This window comes from Carcharhinus amblyrhynchos, chromosome 6 (genome assembly GCF_965287045.1).
Source record: "Carcharhinus amblyrhynchos chromosome 6, sCarAmb.v2.hapA, whole genome shotgun sequence".
Lineage (NCBI taxonomy): Eukaryota > Metazoa > Chordata > Chondrichthyes > Carcharhiniformes > Carcharhinidae > Carcharhinus > Carcharhinus amblyrhynchos.
Window position 1 is genome coordinate 60,893,813 of NC_137329.1, and position 24,578 is coordinate 60,918,390.

Sequence of the window (24,578 nt, forward strand, 5' to 3'; positions counted from 1 at the left end):
CAGTCCAACCGATTTATTTGATAGTAAATTCACTAGCTTTTGGGTTAGCCCCTTCGTCAGGTGAATGGTGAACTCTCCATTCACCTGACGAAGGGGCTAACCCAAAAGCTAGTGAATTTACTATCAAATAAATCGGTTGGACTGAAACCTGGTGTTGTCAGGCTTTTTACCAAATCAAATCATGTCAGCCATATCAGTTCCTCTGTCCAGATCACTGGATTTGAACATCATTGTCACCAAAACTTCTTTGTTGAAAATGTTTCCACAACATATGACTGACTAGAGCAAAAACAAGCAGTCTTCATTATCTGGCAGAACAACTCAAGTCAAGAGGCAGCATTCTAGCAGGTCAAGTGTGATGCCAAAACTGTTAGAATGTAACTAATGATAACATTGGATGTCACAGAATCATAGAAGCCCTACAGTGCAGAAAGAGGCCATTTGGCCCATCGAGTCTGCACCGACCACAATCCCACCCAGGCCCTACTCCCATATTTACCCACTAATCCCCCTAACCTAACATCTCAGGACACTAAGGGGCAATATTAGCACAGTCAATCAACCTAACCCGCACATTTTTTATACTGTGGGAGAAAACCAGAGCCACTGGAGGAAACCCACAGAGACATGAGGAGAATGTGCAAACTCCACATAGTCAGCAACTCAAGCCAGGAATTGAACCCAGGTCCTTGGAGCTGTGAAGCAGTAGTGCTAATCAATATGGTATCGTGCTGCCTGGATCTGTTGTAGTGTGACCAATGATAAGGGTCAGCTGACCCAATAAACTATGTAACAAATGACAAAATGATGTGATGGGCAGGCTGACAGCACTGTTGGAGGATGCAGATGTGCTAGACAAAGGAAATAATGATCTCATAGAGCAAATATCAGCCCAGTGTGAAATTTGCATAAAATATAGACGGACAGCCCCACATCCAATCTTGAGTCTACCACTAGCATGAGATTTCAATAATGTAGTGGCAATTGATCTAAAGGTATAGGATAAGGACAAAGGCATCTATTTATTGCACTTCGTGGTCATGACCACTCCGTTTAGCATATCTGCAGTGATTTACAGCAAAGATGAAAACACCATTACAGATAAAATTATGACACATAGGATTAGAACAGGGTAGCGTGCACCATCTAAATTTCTGACAGACAATGGGGGTGAATTCACAAATGATGAGTTTCAAGATATGTGTGAAAATTTAAAGGAAGTGTTGGTAGATTATGGAGAGAAGAGTGGCCAAAAAAAAAGTTAAACAATTGGAAACAGTTTGAGGTGTATATCGAGGTGCCTGCTTGGTCCCTTCAGTGGGTTTGCACAGAGACAATTTTGCAAGATGGGATTTATAAAGCAAAGGACAGATTAGTAGCCCATGAGTATGAGGAACACTTGAAGGGGAGAGACATTAGAGTTGATTCACCCACAGCAGGAAAAGTGACACTGATTTTTTTTTTGCCATTCTAGCATCTAATAATTGGATGTGTAAGCCAATAGATATTAAAGCAGCATTTCTGCAGGACAAAATATTTCAAAGTTTTCTTGAGGCCACTTAGAGAAGCAGGTAATACACAGGGGCAATTGTGGAGATTGAATAAATTGTGTATGGATTAAGTAATGCATCAAGGGTTTGGTACTTGTCTGTAGGTTCTGTATTGCTGAAGACTGGTTATGACCAGTTAAAAGCAGATCCAGCAATGTTCTACTGGAAATCTGAAAGAGAATTGGCTGGAATTTTCAAGATTCATGTTGATGATTTCGTATGGGGTGGCACAGAAGAGTTTGGAAGCTAACGACAGAATTTAAAGTAGCAAGTCAAATAGTTGGTACTTCTCGATATCTCGGTCTTGATACCCAACAAGGAAATCTGGAGTAACAAAGAGTCAACAGGGATATTTAAATAGCATTAATCCCATTCCCATCACCAGAGAAGGATCGATGGAAAAAGAGGAACTGGCCATAATAATGATACAGAATAGTTGAGGATTATCATAGGACAGCTAAATTGGCTCTGCACACAGGCAAGACCGGATGGGAGCTATAATACCTGAGCGTTAAGTGACATGTTGAGGCACGCCTCAGTAAGAAAGATCTTCTAGGCAAATAAAACTTTAAAAAAGCTAAAATTAGAGGAGTGTATAATTAAATTCTCAGAACTAGGAGAATTGGAAGATATGAAGTTAGTTGTGATCAGTGATGCTATACATGCCAATCTACCCTATGCACATCTGAGTGGCGCTGCATTCTTAATATTCTTTTTAGATAAGGAAGGAAAATATTACCCCTTGGCCTGGGAAACAAAGAAAATAAAAAGTACATTGGCAGCTAAAACCCTAGAGTTAGTGGAGGTGTTGATAATGGGGATATATTTGTCTGACACATTAATAGAGCTTTTTTTATGGCAACATCGAAAAAGACAGTACGTGGACAATGTTCACTCAACAAACGTAACAAAAAAGTGGCTGAGAATTGATTTGGACAGCATTAAACAAATACTGAAAAACAAGAAAGTTTCCAAACTCAATTGGGTTGGTGCAAATTTACAGTTATCCAACTGTTTTAGTAAAAGGGGTGCAGGCACTGGAAAGTTGTTAAGAATATTGGAGGTTGGTTCTCATAAATTATTTTGAAAAAAAGGGTCTCTGTTAGAATATAACCAATGATAACATTGGAACTGTTGTAGTGTGACCAATGGTAACAAGCTGTCAGGATCAGCTGACCTGTAAACTATGTAACCAATGACAAAATGATGTGGTGGTCAGCTGGCCAGCTGATTCAGTATAAATAAGAATCTGTTGGGAAAGTTTGGAATGCACCAGGGTGAGGCCTCAAGGATTAGAGTAATGATGTTTCTTTATTAAACCTTTTTCTTTAATTTTTAAGTAGGAATAAATCTTGTTTTATTTTATTGCCTACAACCAAAAAGTTCCTTCTGGTGGATCAACAAAGACAAATCCAAAAAATATAGGCCATGTGGGAAGAGAAAACCCATGAGATCCAACAATACACTGACCAAAATGACATATGAAGCTTTTTCTGAAACCATTCAGACCATTAAAGAAAGGTCAAATGGACAAACTTCGCATCACTCACAGGATAGTGTTTCTCCAAGATGACAATGCCATCCACTAAAGTTGGAAAAAACATTTTCAGCAATTCCTCAATCCCAAATCCACAGTGGCAACTGATAATCTCTAGGGTTAATCTCTGATAATCTCTGGGTCTCCAGCAAAATCCATGGATGAATCACCATCTGTGGAAGAGCTACAACAAGCAATCATACGGATGAAAACAGTAAAGAATGCAGCCTAGTGGTTTTCCAGTTGGTAGGGCAGGAAAAATCCAGACATGCATTTTCCTGAGTCACCTACTTGCTGCAGCTGCAGGAATCCTCCCAGTGAAATGTTAGACCTTCCAAAGGAACCTCTGGCATGGTCTTTGTTGACTTTATATGTCCTTCTCTAATCAGAACCTTCTACACACCTGATGAAGGAACACCGTTTCCGAAAGCTTGTGGGATTACTATCAAATAAACTGGTTGGACTTTAACCTGGTGTTGTGAGACTTCTGACATGTCCTTTGTTGCCAGATAAATCAAAGAAAAATGTTGAGAACAACGCCAGCAGTTCATCAGCCTGACCAAAGCATTTGACTCTGTAAATTGTGAAGCTCTGGATCATGATGTCCAAGATATGTCATCACAATCCTACAATTGCTCCATGATGACGTGACTATAACTGTCTTTAGTAGGAGATCTAAAAGTGATGCTTTCAAAATCTAGTGTCAAGCAAGCGTCTGTATTAGCCCACATGCTACTTACAATCAATTTGGAGGTGGCTATTCACCTTATCAAACATCAACTATTCTCTGGTGTATTGTAAAAATCTCTTTAACCTCAGTAAAAACTCATTTAGTTCAGGAAGAAAATCTGCCATCCTTACATGGCCTGGCCTACACATGACTCCAGATCCACAGCAGTGTTGTTGGCTCTTAAGTGCTCTCTGAAATATCCTAGCAAGCCACCTAGTTGTAACAAACCACTACAAAGTTTAAACAGAATGAAACCAGCTAGACCAACTGACATTAAGCTAGGCTCCAGAAATGTCATTGAAAATCTCAGTTCTGTATACCCTGCAAAGTCCTCCTTATTAGCGTCTTTGAGCAATGCCAAAACAGGGATGTCCCACAGACTAGTTATGCAACAGCCTGACATGGTCATGCTCATGGAATCATTCCTTACAATTTCCAAGATACCACCATAATCAATCTGGGAATGACTTTTCTCAACAGCAGGACAGACCAACCAGAAGCGGCAGCACGATGGAACATAATCAGGATGGAAAATCCTTGAGAGTTCTCAACATTGACACTGGACCCCATGAACTAGCCTTACATCTAGGCAGACATGGACAAGGAAATCTTCTGTTGATTACTGCCTACTTCTGTCCATGATTTGGAAATGCTGGCATTGGACTGAGGTAAACACAATAAGAAGTCTCACAACACCAGTTTAAAGTCCAACAGATTTATTTGGTAGCACAAGCCACTAGCTTTCGGAGCACTGCCCCTTCAACAGGTGAGTGGGAGTTCTGTGCACAAACAGGGCATATAAAGACACAAAATAATGGCTGGGATGTAAATCTTTACAGGTAATCAAGTCTTAAAGGGACAGACAATGTGAGAGGAGAGAGGGTTAAGCACAGGTTAAAGAGGTGTGTATTGTCTCCAGCCAGGACAGTTAGTGAGATTTTGCAAGCCCAAGCAAGTCATGAAGGTTACAGATAGTGTGACATGAACCCAAAATCCCAATTGAGGCAGTCCTCATGTGTGTGGAACTTGGTGATCAGTCTCTGCTCAGTGACTCTGCATTGTCGTATGCTGTGAAGGCTGCCTTGGAGAACGAAGTTCAGAGGCCAAATACCCGCGACTGCTGAAGTGTTCCCCAACAGGATGAGAACACTCTTGCCTGGTGATTGTTGTTGTCGTAGTGTCAGCATGGTCTCCCCAGTACTATGCCTCAGGACATCCTTTCCTGCGACGTATCAGGTAGACAACCTAATTCTGTCCAATCATACATAGCCTCGCCCCCTCCCCCACCCTCTTCCATTGACCAATTAGCATTCCTGTCTGTTGAACACCACTGTGGGGAAGCACTGAAGGTGACAAGGACATACATTAATCACCAAGAATGGCTCAGTAGCACCACTACTGACTGGGCTGTCCAAGTACTAAAGGACATAGCTTTTGGACCTAATTTGTGGCATATGGTGAGAGAATCAACACAACCTACCTTATCCTCACCAATCCATCTGTCACACATGCATCTGTCCACAGGAGTGACATCCGCAGTCTTTGTAGAGATGACATCCCATCTTCACACTGAGGGCATTGTCCATCATACAATATGGTATTACCACAGAATTAACTGGGATGGGTTTCAAATGGATCTACCAACCCAAAAACTTGGTATCTATGAGATTCTGTGGGCTATCAGCAATAGTAGAATTGTATACCACCACAGTCTGTAAATGCATGATCCAGCATAACCCCTACTCCACTATTACCATCAAACCAAGGAATTATTGAATCATAGAATCTCTACAGAGCAGAAGGAGGCCATTCAGCCAATTAAACCTGCACCGACAACAATCTCACCTAGGTTCTATCCCCATAACCCCACATATTACCCTGCTAATCCCCCTAACACTAAGGGGCAATTTAGCATGTCCAATCAATCAAATCTACATATCTTAGGATTGTGGGGGGGGAGAGGGAGGGTAGTGGGGGTACCCATGCAGAAGTAGAAAGAACATGTAAACTCCACTCAGACAGTTATCTGAGGCCGCAATTGAACCAGGATCCCTCAATGGCCTCTGTTCCCTCCAGCCTGCTCCCCATTAGTTGGGAGCAGGAATAAACACCATGGGAGTGAACCATTCATGGCTGCGGGCGGGAGGAGGGGTGGTGCAGTGGGAGAGCTGGGGTAGACACTAGTGGGCCTGGAGACCTCAGTCTCGAGCCTGCTAATGAAATGAAAATCATGATTTCCAAATCGTAATCAACAGTGTGGAGCTCATCACACTGGAAACTTAGTATGGGAGAATTGCAGAGACCTTGACACCCAGTAGGGTATGGCCTCCAGTGATCTCTCCCAGTCCATTGTGTTGTTTGAACAGCAAAATGGACTGAGAGAATCACACCCCTATTCTCTAAAACTAGCTGCACTGTTAGCCAAGCTGTTCCAATACAGCTACTGCATTAGCATCTGACTGTCAATGTGGAAAACTGCCCAGATATGTCCTGCACACAAAAAAGTCCTGCACACAAGTCCAACCTGGCCATCAATCCGCTCTTGGTCTTCAGAAAAGTGATGGAAGAGGTTATTGACAATGTTATCAAATGGTAGTACTCAGCGATAACCTGTTCACTGATGCTCACTTTGAGATCCACCAGGGCAGTTAACTCCTAACCTCGCTACAGTATTAGTTCAGACAGTGCTCAAGTGGTGAGTTGAGATTGATTTCACTTGATATCAAGGCAACATTAGACCAAATGTGGCATCAAGGACCCCTGGCAAAACTGTAGTCAATGGGAATAGGGAAAGACTTTCCACTGGTTGGAGCCACGCCTAGCACAAAAGAAGATGCTTGTGGTTGATGGAGGTCAATCATTTCAGCTCCAGGGCACCACCTCAGGGCAGTGTCCTAAGCCCAACCAACTTTAACTGCTTTATCAATAACCTTCCTTCCATCGTAAGGTCAGAAGTGGAGATGTTTGCTGATGATTACACAATGTACAAGATCATTCACGATGCCTCAGATACTGAAGTCATCCATGCCCATATGCAGCAAGACCTGGACAAGATTCAGGCCTGGGCTGATAGTTGGCAAGTAACATTTCCACCGTACAATTGTCAAGCAATGACAATTTTGAAAGGAGAAAATCAAACTGTTTCCCCATGACATTCAATGGCATTACCATTGTTCAATTCCCCATGATCAACAACCTGGTGTTTACCATTGACCAAAAACTGAACTGGACCAGCATGTTATCAGATCAAACAGGGCAAATAAATCTTCTACAACAAAAACAGAAAATGCTCGAAAAGCTCAGCAGGCATGACCAATCAGATAATCCTTTACTGCTGTATTTTTTCAATTACAATCTATGTCTAAGGCTGGGATTTTCTGCCCTGCCCATGGTAGGTTTTCCCGTAGCATATTGTGTGGTTTGTTGTTCTGGCTGCTGAGAAGGAGCCACAGGAACTGGCTTTGATAGGATTAAAAGATCCCGCTGGTGGGAGGGGTCATAAAATCTCACCATAGGAGCGGATTAGGCACTTTGCTTACTGTAATGAGGTAAATTAGTTTGGCAGCTTGGGGTTATCTGGTACTTACCATTTATTTCACTATCCTCTTGGATATTCATTTTAAAATCTATTGCTGTAGCTCTCATCAGCAACTTTATCTATTTTGTAGATTAATTTTAGCTTAGATATGCCTTTCTGCTTAGCAGAGAAAACTCCTGATTTTGAATGACATAGAGAGAATTAAGGATTTCTTGGTCTCTATATTTCAGCTTTTCCATGGGATGACCTATCATTTTTAAAGTCGTTCACCAGGATCGCGTAATTCAATTGCTGAGGGTTGCAATATCATCTGAGCCATTTGGCTTCATTTCATTAAAAGGAAACCCTATTCCTGTGTCTTGTTTAAACTTTGTGTAAAGTTGTAATATGTCTTTATGCATGGGGTAAGATGCTGTTTTAGAGAGTCGGTGCAGACTCGATGGGTTGAATGGCCTCCTTCTACATTGTCAGGATTCTATGGTTCTATGTTTCTATAGTTAAGGGATAACAATATGACATCACTAAAACTGAAATGTGCTTTGCAATCCAATCTTAGGGTGGGATTTTTCCCTGCAGAGTGTTCTTTGTTGTTTGTTCTTATAAGAGTGACAGGTGAGAAAAGTGCCATTTCCTCTGGATGGAATAGTGGGTTTCTGTGTTGGATCAGCCACTTTTTAACACATCAACTATATATGAACATGTATCATGTCAGATCTCATGTTGACGGTGCCCAAGTCCACTCACTCATTGATTCCCACAATGCCCTCTTACACCATGGTCCTACCCATCCTCTGAGAGTTTTCTTTTTACTCTTCAGATCTTGGCAGACAGTCTATGATGAAGTCCTGATCCTTCATCTTACGAGCCATCAGTTACTCCAACCTTCATCGCCAATGTTAAATTCTCCACTACTGAAGTGTATCCTCAAGAACTCACTCCAGAGACAGGCATCAGGGAACACCGGTATTTATTGTAGGTCTTACTCACTACACACTCCAAACGACAACTACCCTCCCAGGGCAGTTCCTGGGCAGATCACCCCACACCAAGGGTCACCTGACCCATTCCCTTAAAGGGGCTATGCCCCAACAAACATAACAATGGAGGCAGACCGAGACATCCTTTACCCTAGTGATGAGAGGAGTAAGTCAACTACCCTCAATACTCCAGCTTCAGAGGAGGTGGCTGGTGCAGTTACCATCAACTCAGCTCGTTAAAATTCTGCCATCCAGTGCAGATAAGGAATGAAAGATCTCATCCACCTGGATGATTCACAGCCAGAAAGATCAACCTTTTTATTACTCTCTCTCAGTCTCATAAATCCTAGACGCAGGGTTACATGCCACAGGAATCTTACACATGATGAACACAAGAGACATCACCACTGACTCTCACACATTTGACATCTTAATGTCTTCTCATAACCTGTTCAGTTTACGTCCTCAGCCCCAACACAGGTCCACTCAACACCCAATGAAGGCTTGCATCTTTTATCATTTGCCTTAGCATCTCACACTGACAATGTGTCAACTCATCTTATAAAGGAGGATGCTGCCTGAAATAAAAGAGAATTCCTAGACTGAGCAGGAGATTCCTAAGCTTAGACCTTTGCTGAGTTTGAAGAGCATGCAGAACAGCTGGCTGGTTTGGACTGAAATCATGTCTACACCAAGGTTGAGACCAGTGTTTCCCAAACATGTGAATACCTGCCACCAGCTCATTGTTCATCCAATTGTCATGGTCTAGACCTGATGGAAAACAACATATAAATGCTATAAGACCATAAGACATAGGAACAGAATTAGGTCACTCAGCCCATAGAGTCTGCTCCATTATTCAATCATAGCTGATATTTTTCTCATCCTTATTCTCCTGCCTTTTCTCCATAACCCCTGATCCCCTTATTAATCCAGAACCTATCTATCTCTGTCTTAAAGACAGTCAATGCCCTGTCCTCCACAGCCTTCTGCGGATTTCCACAAGTTCCACAAAATTTCCACAAGTTCACCACTCTCTGGCTGAAGAAATTCCTCCTTATCTCTGTTTTAAAGGATTGTTCCTTAAGCCTGAGGCTGTTCCCAATGTTCTATTTTTTCCTACTAGTGGAGACATTCTCACCATGTCCACTCTATCCAGGCCTCACAGTATCCAGCAAGTTTCAATAAGATCCCCCCTCATCCTTCTAAACTCCAACGAGTACCGACCCAGAGTCCTCACCCATTCCTCATACAACAAGCTTTTCATTCCAGGGATCATTCTTGTGAACCTCCTCTGGACCCTTTCCAAGGCCAGCACATACTTCCTTAGATACGGGGCCCAAAACTGCTCACAATACTCCAAATGGGGTCTCACTGCCACAGAGAGTCTGAACTCAGAACAAAGGAAAACCTTTCAAGTTATAATCTTCCATTATGATGTTCACTGCCAAAAAGAGTGATAGTTAAGTTAGCCTGACACCAATGTCACCATAAACAAAAGGAATCCTCCAACTGAACACAAACTTGGGAATATACATTCTGTGTCCAACCTTGAGGAGATACATCATGTGAACTTCTCCAAACTGCACTACGATCTCATCTGTTGGATCTGAACTCCAGTGGTTCCCCCTTGACTTCCAAAGTCAACAGAACTCCGAGCAACAGCCTATGCCATCTACTTTTCATCTGGTGACAGCAGAAAACCCCCCCAACCCTCATCAAATCTATCAAACTGCTGAATCCTTGGAACTTGTTCCTCCAAACTAACTTATTCTATGTACTTTCTTCTGTCGTGTAAGTCCCACTCTCAGAAAACAGAGCTTCTGCAATCAGGCAGACTCCCCTGAAAAAGAACATGCCAGTTGACTTCTATACTGGACTTTGGACACATGTAAAGCCCATACTTGTAATTTTTTTGTGGTCATGTCCAAAACCCTCTTACTTTTTCCTTATCCTCCCATTTATTGTGTGCATGTAATGAGTGGATGGTGCAAAACCCCTCTCGCATATCTATGTACTAAAATAAACCAACCCTTTTTGTTTCTCATCTTACCTCGATATTGCTGTGCCAGTTATTAATAATGGATTGGAATATTTCCAAATTTAATGGTTGGGGTAAATATGCCACTATTTAGAAAGGAGATAATCAGAATAAAAGACAGCATCTTTCAGTTTACAGATGGGTAGAACAAATTTTGCTGGTGAGTGTAGGGAAAATCAGGGCAGTTTAAATTGATCTTCCTTCCTGTCCATGACATAACTTGAGAGTTGAAATCCAGGATTGATCCAATTTGAATTTGTCCAAATTAAGAGGTGAACCGAATTGGAGAGTAGAACCAATTAGAAACTAAAAGGGGGCTGGAATTGATTTTAAGAAAAATAGTGTACCACAGCAAACTCTTTTAGAGCATCTCGATAAATTATATTGCAAAGGCACACAAACCATCATCCAAAAGATGCTGGAGATGAGACTGAAATTTTAGGAAAGAGAAAGTGAATTTCAAGCAAAGAAAAGGGAAAGAGAAACTCAAGAAAGAGGGAACCAGAAGATGCTGGACATGAGACTAAATGATCAAGGAGCAGGGAGGGAATTCCAAAAAAAATTAGGAAAATAAGTAAATTATGGGGAAATGTCCTGGTGAGATTCCAGTCACTATGCCCTAAGAAGTCAGAACATCTAAAGAAGCTGAACAATCCATACTGTTTCAGAAAAATTCTGCCATGTGACAGAGGGCTGGAAAGAGTCCCGACATCCTACAAGGAGGGAGGAGGGCGGTAGTGGTGGAAAGACAGCTTGGGAATAAAGTGGCTCCAGAAAAGTTACCTGTATTTAAAAAGGCTGTGATTGGCCAGAGAAACTGATTGAAGCCAAGACAACACTGTAGAAATCTGCAGAAGGAGCGAAAGCTGACCAAAGTCAAGAAGCCCACAGATCTTGGGCAAGGGTTGCTTAACGATAGCAACTTAAAAAGCAGGCCACTAAAATTAAATCAGGCCTAGAGAAGTTCCCTAGAATCAGAAGTAGATTCTCCAAGAATCCTCAAGCTGAATGTGAACCAATAAAATCCTTCAGCAGAGAAAGAAATGGTAACAGAAATGACCAACTGGCCAAACAGCCAACCGTTTTGGAAAAAGAGAGTCTGTAGTTCTGTAGAATTACATTTTGATCCAAGATGCTAATGTGTTTCTCTCCAGAAATGCTGCCTGATCTGCTGAGTTTATCCAGCAATTTCTATCATTATTTGAGATTTCTAGCATCCACAGTATTTTACTTTTGTTCAAAAGGAAGCTTGAACCCCTACTAGAAAAGCAGAAGATCTGGCTCTCCAAAACCTTATTTTCATGTGTATAATAGGGATGCACAGGAAATCTCCAGACTCATCCATTCATTTCAAAAAGAATGAAGTCTGCACACCTGCTGAGTGGACAGGAGGTCTGGCTAGCCAAACCCACCTTCTTAAAGTTGGAGGGAGGCTTGAGGGATCCCCAAAAATCCTCTAAGAGGTTTAGGAAACTGTCTCCCCCAAATCAAAAAGGCCCCAGAGAGCCTGGTTGGGGCTGCCATCCATCAGTGGGTTGTAATGTTCCAGAGGACCTGGGAAATATTAGGAAAATGTGCCCTCCAAGCCCAAACGGCCTGGTCAGGCATCCAGTGACTGTTTTTACAGAAAAGAACAGGGAGATGAAAACTCCCCAAATTTGGCCAGGGTTATGCTTGCCCCTTGTGGGGAAGCCATCAGGACATACAGAAAGATCTGGAGGCCATAGTTTCCCCAAAGGCACACAAGCCATCATCCAACTCACAGGCGGAGGGACCCCAACCAGTTTGCACTGCTTATCCTCCCAAGCTACTGCACATGTAGTATGGTGCAAGTGGCACCCTGATCAAAAGCCACTCATCCTGTCATCCCAACCCAGAAAAGCTGACTCAAGTTCTGGGACCAACTAGCGCCAGAAACCGGAATTCTGCAGCTGGTCCTCCAATCAGGTTCTCCTGAAGTGGCAAAAGGCCTTGTAAAACGTTCCATTCACCTAATACATGACCTAGACCCTCATCCCTAGGTCATAGAAATATACAATCCTGCAATGCAGAAGGAGGCCATTTAGCCTATCAAGCCTGCACTGACTCTCCAACAGAGCATCTTACTCATGCCCCATCACCATAACCCCATGTATTTGCTCCGCTAATTACTTGAACCTACTTATCTTGGGACACTAAGGAGCAATTTAGCATGGTCAATCCACCTACCCTGCACATCTTTGGAGTGGGGGACGAAACTGGAGCATCTGGTGGAAGCTCACGCAGACAAGGGCGAATTTACAAACCCCACGCAGAGAAATGCCCAAGGCTGGAATTGAACCCAGATCCCTGGTGCTGTCAGGCAGCAGTGTGAACCATTGTGCCACTGTGCCACTCCCAGTCCAACAACCAAACCCTCAGATCATCAAAGTGAACTGTCAGATGCTAAGTGGGTCAAGAGCAGCTCAATCCTTTGATCCCAGAGCCTGGCATCCCAGAGTGAGAAGTCCAGCAGCCCCTTGTGCATCACAAAGAACTGCTTAACTTGACCCCTCAGGGTTCATCACCCTAAAAAGCCTTCTGACCTGATTGAAGATACAGAAGGGTGAAATGCCTGACAACTTCCCACAGCCTGTCCCAAAACAGCGGGAAGTTGTTCAGATATATTTGCACTAAATAGGCCACTCAGGCAGCAGAAATTGAAACCCTCCATGAATTACTTATGTTACTGGGAAGGACAAAGTCCTGGCCAAGAGTCTAAAGTTCAAAACAACAATGCAACAGAAATGGTCATTTCCCTGCTAACTGTATGTATGAGATGTTGGTATGAGTGAAAGTATACTTCCCTGTTCACTTACCCTCCTTTCCAAGACCACATTAGAAAAAAAATGAAAATAAGTGAAATGAAATAAAATTCAAGAATATCAGGCAGATATCAGAATATTCTGCTCATAATGCTGAGGGCCGCTGAAAGGTAAGATGAACTGCAGCCTTGCATCCTTTACTGAGAGTTGCAGATTACTTTATCCTTAAGATGTATGTGATATTGAGTTCTTTTTATGATGCATCAACAGTTGGCTGTGTGAAAAACATGGTGGACTCAGAAAGAGATATTTAAAGCCTGTCTTCATCTTCCTAAAATCTAATGGCAATTAGTATTGAACATGCATACCTGATCATTGCACAACATAAACAGTTCCTCCAATTTGGCATCGGGCAAGACATATCCATCTGGACTGTCATGTTGTGTACAGCACAGCAAGCCATGATGATTCCTGAGACCACCTGGGATTTGTACTGAAGAGCACCACCTGACCAATTCAGACATTTAAAGTGCATCTTCAAAATGCCTAAGGGCTGCTCTATTATGACATGATTAGTGTTATACCTCTCCTCTGAGGCACTTTGTAGCTGCCAAACATATGCTATTAATCATGTCTTTTGTGGGTAGCCTTTGTTGCCAAGGGACCGAGAACTTTCAGAGATCTTTGGTACCAGCAAGTGATTTAAGATCACTTATAGCAGCTTCCAATGTGTCCCTTACAAAATCTATGTAATCAATTGCTGGTGATTTTAGACCAGATGCAGAATGACAGAATGGAAGATTTTCCTGTTGATAAATTGCACTGGCTGCTGCTGGGAGCTCTTAACACCACATGAGTGCAGTCAATGGCACCCTGTTGAGTTCCATTAGTAGCAGCAAAACCCATTGCTCTGGCAGCCTGGCTGGTGTCATGTAGAGAAAACTATCCATAATCGTTCACCTTGCTAAATAGAGCATTAGTAACCTTGTGTATGTGTTATTGAGCAAACGCTTGAGAAGTTTAACTGAGGTCTCCTGGAGTGAGCCATTCACAAAATATTCAGAACAGTTTAGTGGTACCTTTTAGAGCTCACTGGCAATGGATGACATTCCAGTCCTTATCAGTCAATTCCTCCTGGAAAATATGGCAGATGTAAGTCACCACATCCCTAAACATGCAAATACATTGACAACATTATCTTTTGTTTATCTGGAATTGGGAGAAGCATCTTTTTTACACCTTTGATCTTGCTAGCTGATCCACTTAATGGCTCTGTCAGCCTCAGCTTCTTGGTATTGAGGGGGCCCCACAGGCCCATGTACATCCGGGTGAGGCTCTCCATTTTGGCCAGCCTGTCTTTGACAGACCAATATTCTCCTCTTTCTTTAGTGCCTGATTGACAGGCTGAACACAATGTTGGCTGTTCCATTCATTTCTTCCTTGTGCTCATCTCTGCAAGAACATTAAACAGAAACATGAGTAAGCATAGGCTGCAAAGGTCATCTTCTTAAAGGCTAACGTGGAGCCATGTCAAATATTACATCCAAAAGAGAAAATGCTGGAAAATTTCAGCAGGTCTGGCAGCATCTGGAAGGAAAGAAGAGAGCTGACGTTTTGAATCCAAATGACCATTTGTCAAAGTTAAAAGGCATAGAAAGTGGGAGATATTTATACTGCAAGGTGAGGGAATGAAAGATGAGTCATAGCCTCAAAAACAAGGGAAAAGGCTTCTAAAGGCTGTCCACAGAGAGAATAGAAGGTGTGAATGGCCGAACGGCAGAGAAGCTGAAATTAGAGGGTAAGCTGTGACAGATGAAGATGTGGGGAGAGAGGAATGAGTGGGAGAGAGGTAAAATGGAGTAAAAGGGAAAGAAAAGGGGAGGAATGGTAAGGGAAGGGGGATAAAGTAGGGTGGGGGGGGAAGAAAAATAAAGACAAAGAAGTAAAACGTAGAGAACATTTAAAAATGAAATGAAATGAAAACAAAGGGGTCAAGGTGGGGTAGAGCTAATTATCTGAAGTTGTTGAATTTGATGTTGAGACCGGAAGGCTGTAATATGCCTCACCAGAAGATAAGGTGTTGTTCCTCCAGTTTGCGTTGAACTTCACTGGAACATGCTGACACATTGCACTTACCAGGACAGTCTTTTTTGTGGATCTTGGGAAGTAGGTAGAAGCGGGCTTTCCGGGGTTGGGGGACTATGAGGCTGGAATCTGTGGTGGGAAGGCATCAAGAGGAAATGAGGTCGGTAACAGTGTTGGAAGTAATGGCTTGATGTTCAGCGGTGTGGTCATGGTCCAGGAGGAGGTAGGAGGAAGTATCTGGGAGTTGGTGCTCAGCCTCTATGAGGTAGAGGTCAGTATGCCAGGTGACAACAACACTCCCTTCGTTGGCAAATATTTGTTGGTATCATCACCTAGCCCCTCAGCAGAATTATATGAAATGCAACCAGTACCCTCCTTCCCTTCAAACAAATCCATTTCTAATGATTGTACTTTGACACAGGGAATTGGATCTAAAAGATTTCTGCCAGGCATGAGAAACCTCTTCTATCCCCTGAACTCCTGTCATTCCACACACAGCCCTGTAAACTGTAGCGCCGGACCAAAGGACTGTCCATGCATTCTGGTTCTGAACATCTTTTGTCCTCTTACCCAGGACTGCTGGTGCTTTCAGGCCCCAAATAATGCAACTCCTGGTCACATTTCTGTATGCATCCTTCCCCGGTCAATCCCCCCCACCCCACTTCAGGCACTCTTTCCTACTGTTCCCTCTCCTGAGAAATGCCTTTGCCCTCCAGCACCATTTCTTGCCTCTGTCTTGTGCAACACCCAATCTCTGGCATGGCCATCCTCCCACCCTCCACAGCCCGACTCCTCCCACCTCCATGAAACCTTTGTCTATCTGTTGGTCCGGAATATAGAGCCATGGCTCTGAATTCTCCCTTGAGATTCCAGTGGTCTTGCCTGTTAAACCTGGCACAGAGTAGGAGCAGCCACGAATGCCAGACATGTAAGGGTAGATGAACATTGCTCAAAGTTACAAGTGAAGTGGAAGTGGCCAGGTGCACGTCATTTAAATTCAGTTATGATCTAATCATAAAAGCCACTGACGTTTTTGATCTGAAATAGGAGTGTGATTTTTAATATTAATTTGCAAAATGTGGACATTGCAGGGCAAATATTTATTGCCCATCCTTAATTGCCCTTGAGAAGGTGTTAATGAGCTGCCTACTTGAATCACTGCAGTCTCTATGGTGTAGATACAACCACAGTACTGTTAAGGACAGAGTTCCTTAATCCCGGTGACAGTGATAATAATGCCATTGGATATCAAGTGGTGATTCCCAACCAAGCCAAGAAGCCAGACATTTTATTTAACTGATTTGAATGCCTGAGAATCATCCAGGGTTCAGGGTCGGTGAATATTGTATCCCAATTAGGCAGAAAATTAAAATCTAAACTTGTTTTACTTTATAACACTGAGGTAAACAGGAGTGTGCCTGTCTTTGCGATAAAAACATTGCTACTAATATACAGTAGACTAGCCAATGCAAAAAAGTAGAGTAAATGCTCCCTTCCAATACTGACTAACCCACCGAGTATTTATAATTTTTATTAATTTTCCTATTGTTTCAGAATTTCAGCATTCAGCATTCATTTATCATTGCTAAAATGTATTATCAATTTCAATATATTCAAACCAAATCTTTGAAGATTGTTCCCAAGTTTTGTTTCTTTTTTTTGCAGATCCAAATCCTCCGACGGTCTCTTCTGAAGGGAGTTACTACAATAATTCTGCACTTGTGCTGTTCATTTCACTGTTATGTTCATGGGGAGCATATTTTTTGTAAAATAATCAGAAAGCCAATTATTTTTCCATTTTTCTAATTTCTAGATTGTAGAATGTTTATATCTGTATATGTTTGAACAATGCTCAGTTTAAATGTATTTTTGTGGTTTTATATTTGTTCATCAATAATATTCAGAACAATCTAAGTGGCAGGCATTAGTAGAGGAATACAGAATATTCATCTGAAATCACTCAAAGCATTTTAATGTAACAGACATTTTTTTTAACAACTCTGTTCAAATTGTCAGGAGGGAAATTTCAGCTAAATTTTTTAAGTTGTTCTACACAATTATTTCATCATTTAAGACCTGATGGGAAGGAGTTTACAGCCTTTCTTGTCCCAAAACCATAGAATCCTGCCCGAAGTCAATGGATCCTTCCATGATCCACCCCTCGCCTGCTCTGATTACTGTGGCAGATGGGCTGGTAAAATTCCAGCCAATATACCATTTAACCAGTGGCAAGAATGGCACCACATGATAGGTGGGAAAGATAGGTGGGAATTTTAATTACCAAAAGTTGATGTATTGGGACGAGGTGGGCTGTGAAAATGTAAAAATTCTTGAAGCCAAACCCAAACTGCTTCAAATCTACCCACTTCCACCAGAGGTGATATGGGATCAGATAAGCAAACCATTTCAGGAGGTGTGTTCCTCATTTAAATATTACAATGAGTTTGTATGTCCTCCAGGTTTTTTAACCTGTAGCACCCGAAAGACATGAGAAGAGGCAACCGTCTTTTCTGTTTTAGGAGGAGCAGAGCTGCTTCCTCACACGCACCATCAGCATCACACAGCCAATATCAGCCTTGCTGTACACCAGCTCCCTCCCTGACCCTCAACAGCCCTTGCTCAACATTTTGGGCTTCTTTCTTCAACATCATCAACAACCTGATCCCCTTTGGATGGTCAAAGATTGATTGCCTCCTCCCTCCCAACTCAGAAATCCTGTCCACAAACTCAAAGCCAAATTTCTGCTGGCGGTTTCCTTTTATTCTGACCCTTGACATAAGAAAAGCCAAGATGCTTTTTGAAACTTCTAATCTTCGGCCCAGTCACAGCTTTGTGGTCCCTTTAATGCTCCCTTCAACCTCTTCTGTATGTGTGTGGGCAGCCCTACAACTAAATGAGCTTTATTTTTCTAGAGCCATTTGTCAGATCGTCAGTTTGCACTTGGAAAGCATTCCAGGAATTTTTTGTTGCCAGCTAGCAATGTCTATGACAAAGTTACACTGTGTCATTGGTCAGAAGTCCTTTTGAGGCCCTTTCTGAACAGAATTAGAAAATCTAACTCAAGTGTACTTTCAGCAAGGTGCGTTAACAGAACCTTTTGTTCATCAGTGAACTAAATGGCCCTGTTCTTTCAGCCTCTGGATTGTCAATATGCTGGGACTCTGTAGAACTCCCAAGGTTCTGAGATTGTGAGAATGGCAAAGAATGTTAAACTTCTACAGACAATTGCCTTGCTCCCCAGCCTTTCCACAAAAATCTCTGCACTGAGTAAGAACTGACTGTGGACAGTTCCTTGGGACTTATCTGGATTGTTAGCAGGAAAATTAAAGACAGAAAAATTCTAGTCTAAATCTTGAATAATTAGAGAACTGACCCTCTAATCACTAGTGCTGTAAAAAGGGGACAGCGTTCCCTGTCCCCCTGCCAGGATGAAGCTATGAAGGAGCTCTTTGTGGAACTGTTTGTACAGCATTTTTGAAGAACCTGGGTTTGGAAGAGCTGAACAGAAATGCAGAGCGCCATTGACACATTGAAGAGTTTGAGCAAAGCTTCACCCCCATGATGATTACCACGTCACAGAAGATCCAGGCCACTAATGACAATTCAGCTTCAATTTTGACCAAGACTTTCTGAGAAAATATTTTTTTTTCATCCTGCCCAGTTCCATTGACTTCAAGATAAAGTGAAGTCAGTGGGACGTGAAACAATCTCTGATTCAAACCAATCCTGTTTCCACCAATTGTGTTAGATTACAACCAGAATTGTTCATGTAAAACTATAAAATTACACCAGTAAATCACTAATAGATGTGACAATATCTGATAAATGTAATTGAGAGGGAATCTCGAGGCATTGTTTCCATAATTCCATCGAAGTCCAGTAACTTTTGGGGCCAAAATGTTTCTCAAGCACTTGCCTTTTTGATTGCAAATTGTTCTATAAATAATTATTTGGTGTTTTGCCTTTATCCGAATCCCCATAGAATGTGAGGTCAGGGTCAGGTGTTTTCTTTGAATTACCTTGGCTTCAAATTGAACAGGGTTTTTGGATTCCTTAGTTGCCATTTGGAGTCAAATGAGAATCCCCAGCTTGCGAGAGCCTTGGTTGAGGTGAAACGAGTGCCAATGTTTTGAGTTATTATCACTGTTGTATTCACTTATTGCCGTGTTGATGAACAGTTTGAATTGTTATGAAATTATTTGCGAATAAAATGTCACATTAAACCATTACAAAGCCTTTCCTGTTTAAAGTTTTCAAAGCACACAATGTGTGAGAAAATATAAAATAAGAAGCGTTCATTTAACAATTAATTGCTTGCCCTTTTCCAGTTATATATCATTTGCTGTACCATACTGTTCACCTAAACTACTACTCATTATCATAAGATGGAAGATTTAATGATATGAAGTTCTCCTAAATGTTTTCACAGGCTCTGAAGGCAGTTAACATTTCCAGAATATGAATTCATAGCTAAACACTGATTTTATCCTCATCTATCCAGTAGTAACAAGGCAAGTTCAGGACAGATGTTCATTTTATATTCTATCTGAAGTCAAGGAAGTATTGAAATAAGAAAATGGGCGGTATTTTACCATCATGTTGCTCCCATTTTTGGGCGTGAAAATTTGGTAAAGTTGGGCATGAGGCAAGTAGTGCAATCTGTGCCCGTTTTTGCGCTGGTTCGCATTTTACCAAAGCCAAAAAGTCAGCATGATTGGGAACCCGCCCAAAATAATTTTGCATCTATTTTAATCCACTTAACGAGCTGCACATTCCACTTTACCAGCACGCCTGTCTTTACCACTACATTTGCCCAATCTGGATTGGTCTGAAAAAGACGTGGTTTATAAAAGTCCGATTCTGGTGCTCCATTAGTGAGGGTTAGTGAGGCGCTAAGTCCCTCTCATTACACAGCTTCATGTTGCTGACAGGGGGTGGGGAGTGGGGGGGGTGGGGGTCCTTTCATGACAGCCATGTTGTGTTTGGAGTTGGGAGGGCTCTGTGAGTGTGTGGGGGATGGAGTCTGTTGCTCACCATGGTGTCTGATATCCAATTTGCAGCATGGACTCGGATCTCAGCACTGACCTTGGGTCCTAAGAATGCTGATGGGCCCTAGTGCATGCAGCACTGTTAAAGGTGGGGGATGTGCTGGAAGCCCTTTGACAGTGCAACACCTGTGCCACTTATTGCAGGACCTGGCACCTTGGGGCACCCACTCTAGGTGGCTGTGAAATTGACTGCCACTCTGAACTTTTATGCTACTGGCTCCTTCCAGGCACCTAGCAGAAACGATTGTGGCATTTTCCAGTCAGCTGTCTACACTTGTGTCAAGGTCATCATGGACGCCTGTACATTATGCCTGTACTGGCCAGTACATCAAATTTCACCTAGACCAGACAAAGCAGGAAGCCTGGGCTGCAGGATTCGAGGCTATTGTGCAGATGCCTAACGTGCAAGGGCTATAGACTTTACCCATGTCGCTCTCTAGGTTCCACTTCAGAATCCATGAAGATTCATCAAAAGAAAAGAGTTTCACTTCCTCTGTGTGCAATTGGTTTGTGATCACAAAATGCCACCTTAGCCGCATGCATAACAGTTTTATTCTGAGAAGCTCAGACATACTGGAGGCCTTTGAGGAGGAGCCCAGGCTGCAGGGGTGGCTTACAGGGGACTTGGCTGATGTTGCTTGTGCAGAGGCCTGAGACTGAGGTGGAGACCCGTAATAATGAGGCCCACGTTGTCACCCGCTCTATAGTGGAGAGGTGCATGGGGTCCTGAAAATGTGGTTAAGGTGGCTGGACCACTCTGGTGAGGCCCTACCACACAACCCTCTGATTTCGTCATGCATTGTGGGCGTGTGCTGTGCCCTTCACAACCTGGCGCAGCAGAGAGATGCCTTCTTGGAGGAGGAGGAGGACACGGAGGCTGACCAGCTGGGGGGGTCGCTGGGGAGAAGGACACCCTGCAGGACGAGGAGGAATAAGAGGAAATAGAAGAGGACCACACCCAAGCAGCACCAGCCAGGTGCTGGAGGGTTGGCAGCAAGAATCAGGCATGCGAGGGCAGCAAGGGAGGCCTTGATCACCAGGTGCTTTGCTTATTAGGGGCCTGAGATGCTGCACATCGAGCCTGCTCCATTGTTCTATAAGATCATGGCTGATGTTATTTATTTAAAGGAGTCCCATGATTGCTTTGAGCGCCCATCACATGATTGAAGGTGAGGGGGGGAGTTTTCTGATCAGAGAAGGGTGAGATTCCAGGCAATGTCCAGCCTTTTTGAAAATAAGTCATGGAAGTGCTTGGGGGCAATTCTCCTATTGCGCTGCACTAATTGGTCAGGCTGCTCTCTGCAACTACTGTGCTGTTCCTTTGTTCTGTCTGTGGGGTAAGGTGAAAAACTGAACTGAGCGTTGGGGCTTTGTGGAGGGTAAGGGAGGATGGGGGGCGGGGAGGGGAGGTGCATCATATGTTGCTTGAGGGCTCATCAGTTTAGGCTAGTGCTCCAAGAAGGGATACTCTTGTTAACATAGTCACACATGCTGCACGTACTCTGCACTGAATGGGAACTCATCTTGTGGTAATCAGGAGGCTGTCCCTGTCCCATGTCCCTGACCTGCAAAAAGTCTGACAACACCAGGTTTTAGTCCAACCTATTTATTTGATAATATTCTCACAAGCTTTCGAGGGGTTACCCTCTTCGTCAGGTGAATGGAGAGTTCTGGCCTCAGACAGAGCATATAAAGCACAGACAGTTTAGAGATTACTGATTAAAATGCGAATCCTTACACCTAACCTGCTGTTCAAGACCTGAAGTGGCTGACAATGTGAGTGGTAGGAGCACTGATCACAGTTTAAAGAGATGTGTATTGTCTCCAGACAGTACAGTAAGTGAGGTTTTGCAAACCCAGGCAAGTCATGGGGGTTACAGATAGTGCGACATGAACCCAAGATCCCTGTTGAGACCGTCCTCATGTGTGCGGAACTTGGCTATCAGTCTCTGCTCAGCGACTCTGCGCTGTTGTGTGTTGTGAAGGCCGCCTTGGAGAATGCTTACCCGAAGGTCAGAGGCTGAATGCCTGTGACCACTGAAGTGTTCGCCAACAGTGATCAGTGCTCCTACCACTCACATTGTCAGCCACTTCAGATGACACTGATATTTCTGTGCCATCTTGTTCATCTGGCTGGCCCTGAGATGCCCCAGTGTGAGGAAGGGGGGAATCAAATGGCCTCAGGGCATCTGGAGTCTCGTGGGTGAAAAGTTCCGGCGTGGCTCTAGCCCTTCCTCCTCCCTTCGGTTGCCCATAGATTCCGGAGACCCTCTACAGAGAGTAGTAGTGGAAGGGTCCTTTTCTAGCTGGAGGTCTGTCACCAGTGGTGTGCCGGAGGGCTCAGTACTGGGACCTCTCCTATTCGTAATATATATAAACAACTTGGAAGAGGGCGTACGTGGTGTGATCAGCAAGTTTGCAGATGACACCAAAATGGCAGGATTGGCGGATACTGAGGAAGATTGTCAGGTGACACAGCAGGATATAGATAGGTTGGTATATTGGGCAGATAGATGGCAGTTGGAATTTAATTCTGACAAATGCGAGGTGATGCATTTTGGAAGGAATAATGCAGAGAGGAGTTACATGATAAAAGGTAGGCCAATCATGAGTATAGAAATGCAGAGGGACCTGGGAGTACAAGTGCACAAGTCTCTGAAGGTGGCAACACAGGTGGAGAATGTTGCGAAGAAAGCTTATGGAATGCTAGACTTTATAGGAAGGGGTATAGAGTATAAGAGCTGGCGTCTAATGCTTCAGTTGTACAGAACGTTGGTTAGACCGCATTTGGAGTACTGCATCCAGTTCTAGTCACCTTACTACCGGAAGGACGTGGAGACCCTGAAGAGAGTGCAGAGGAGGTTTACCAGGATGTTGTCTGGTATGGAAGGACTGGGTTATGAGGAAAGATTGGGTAAACTGGGGCTCTTCTCCTTAGAAAGACGGAGATTAAGGGGGGATCTGATAGAGGTGTATAAAATAATGAAGGGTATAGATAGAGTCAACAGTGGCAGGCTTTTTCCTAGATTGGAGACAAATATCACGAGGGGTCACGAGCTAAGGGTGAGGGGGGAGAAGTATAATTTGGATACTAGAGGGAGGTTTTTCGCATAGAGGGTCGTGTGGGTATGGAATGCACTACCAAGTAAGGTGGTGGAGGCAGGCACGCTGGACTTGTTCAAGGTTTACTTAGATGGGCACATGAGTGAAACAGGGATGGAGGGTTATAGGAGACGGTTTTAAAAAGGGTTAGAGTCTCGGGACGATACTGGAAATGTAATACTACATGTTAATGTCTTGTCTCTTTTAATCCGCAGGTGTGTCAGTCCACCTTGTTGTCAAACGAGGGGCATGCACACGGTGGGTCGCGCGTGGGCTGCTCTTGGAGGTTTCGAGAGTAGCCTAGTACTTCACGTTGTGGTGTGTGCTTAAACCTGGACCAGCAGACGGGCACCGCAACAGCTCAGTGACTATCACTGCTAGCTGTGCAGATACATGGATTTGGGCCAGTGTCTGTGGGAGTTTGCGCATTCTCCCTGTGGTTGCGTGGGTTTCCGCCGGGTGCTCCGGTTTCCTCCCACACCCCAAAGATGTGCTCTTAGGCTGATTGGTTTACCAAATTGACCTTACACTATTCTCCCCTGAATCTAGTTACAATAGGGGTACCATTCGCATACACACGGGGCATGGTAGGTGTAGGAAAATGCTTTGTTAAGATGGCGGCACGGGCTCGTTGGGCCGAAGGGCCTGTTTCCCGTGCTGGGTTGTTCTTTGTTCTTTGTTATACCAGGGCAGCTGGACTGAGCTCCAGAAGTTGTGGCATCATCTGGTACTGCCGGTCTTGGAGGTCCAGATGCATTTGCCCCATGGTCTGTGATCTCTCAGCCCTAGCCCTTTGAGACTGGGCCAAGCTCCGGAGCCTCTCCACTACAGCATTCTGTGAGTCAGCCTGGCTCTAGAGCCTCTCAGCATTAGCCCTCTGAACCTGGACTAAGTTGTTGTGTCTCATAGCCATGGCTTGCTGTGTCTCCAGAATGCCAGCAAGAGACCCAGCCATGACCAGCAACGTCTCCCACATGCCCCTGACACCCATGGCCATGGAATGCTGTGCCTCATGGATGTCAGGGCTCCCCGGCCATGGCCCGCTATGTCACCAGGATGGCTTGGACCCTGTCACCCATAAGAACAGATCCCTGTGCCAGACTTTCCACTGCGGACGCCACCCTTGCAGTGTTGGCCTGTTTTGCAGGCTGTGCTGGCACCGCCTCCAACGACAGCACTTTGTTTGA

At 43.7% G+C, this 24,578-nt stretch overlaps 1 protein-coding gene across 1 annotated transcript in view; it reads left to right on the plus strand.

The window, feature by feature from the left end:
* The window catches only part of LOC145344338 (astacin-like metalloendopeptidase), a 346,104-nt gene extending 329,094 nt beyond the window's left edge, over positions 1 to 17,010 (plus strand). The window contains 1 exon segment of the mRNA XM_080191468.1: positions 16,907 to 17,010. Coding sequence (XP_080047594.1) covers positions 16,907 to 17,010 — 104 coding nt within the window.
* The last annotated feature ends 7,568 nt before the right edge of the window (positions 17,011 to 24,578 follow it).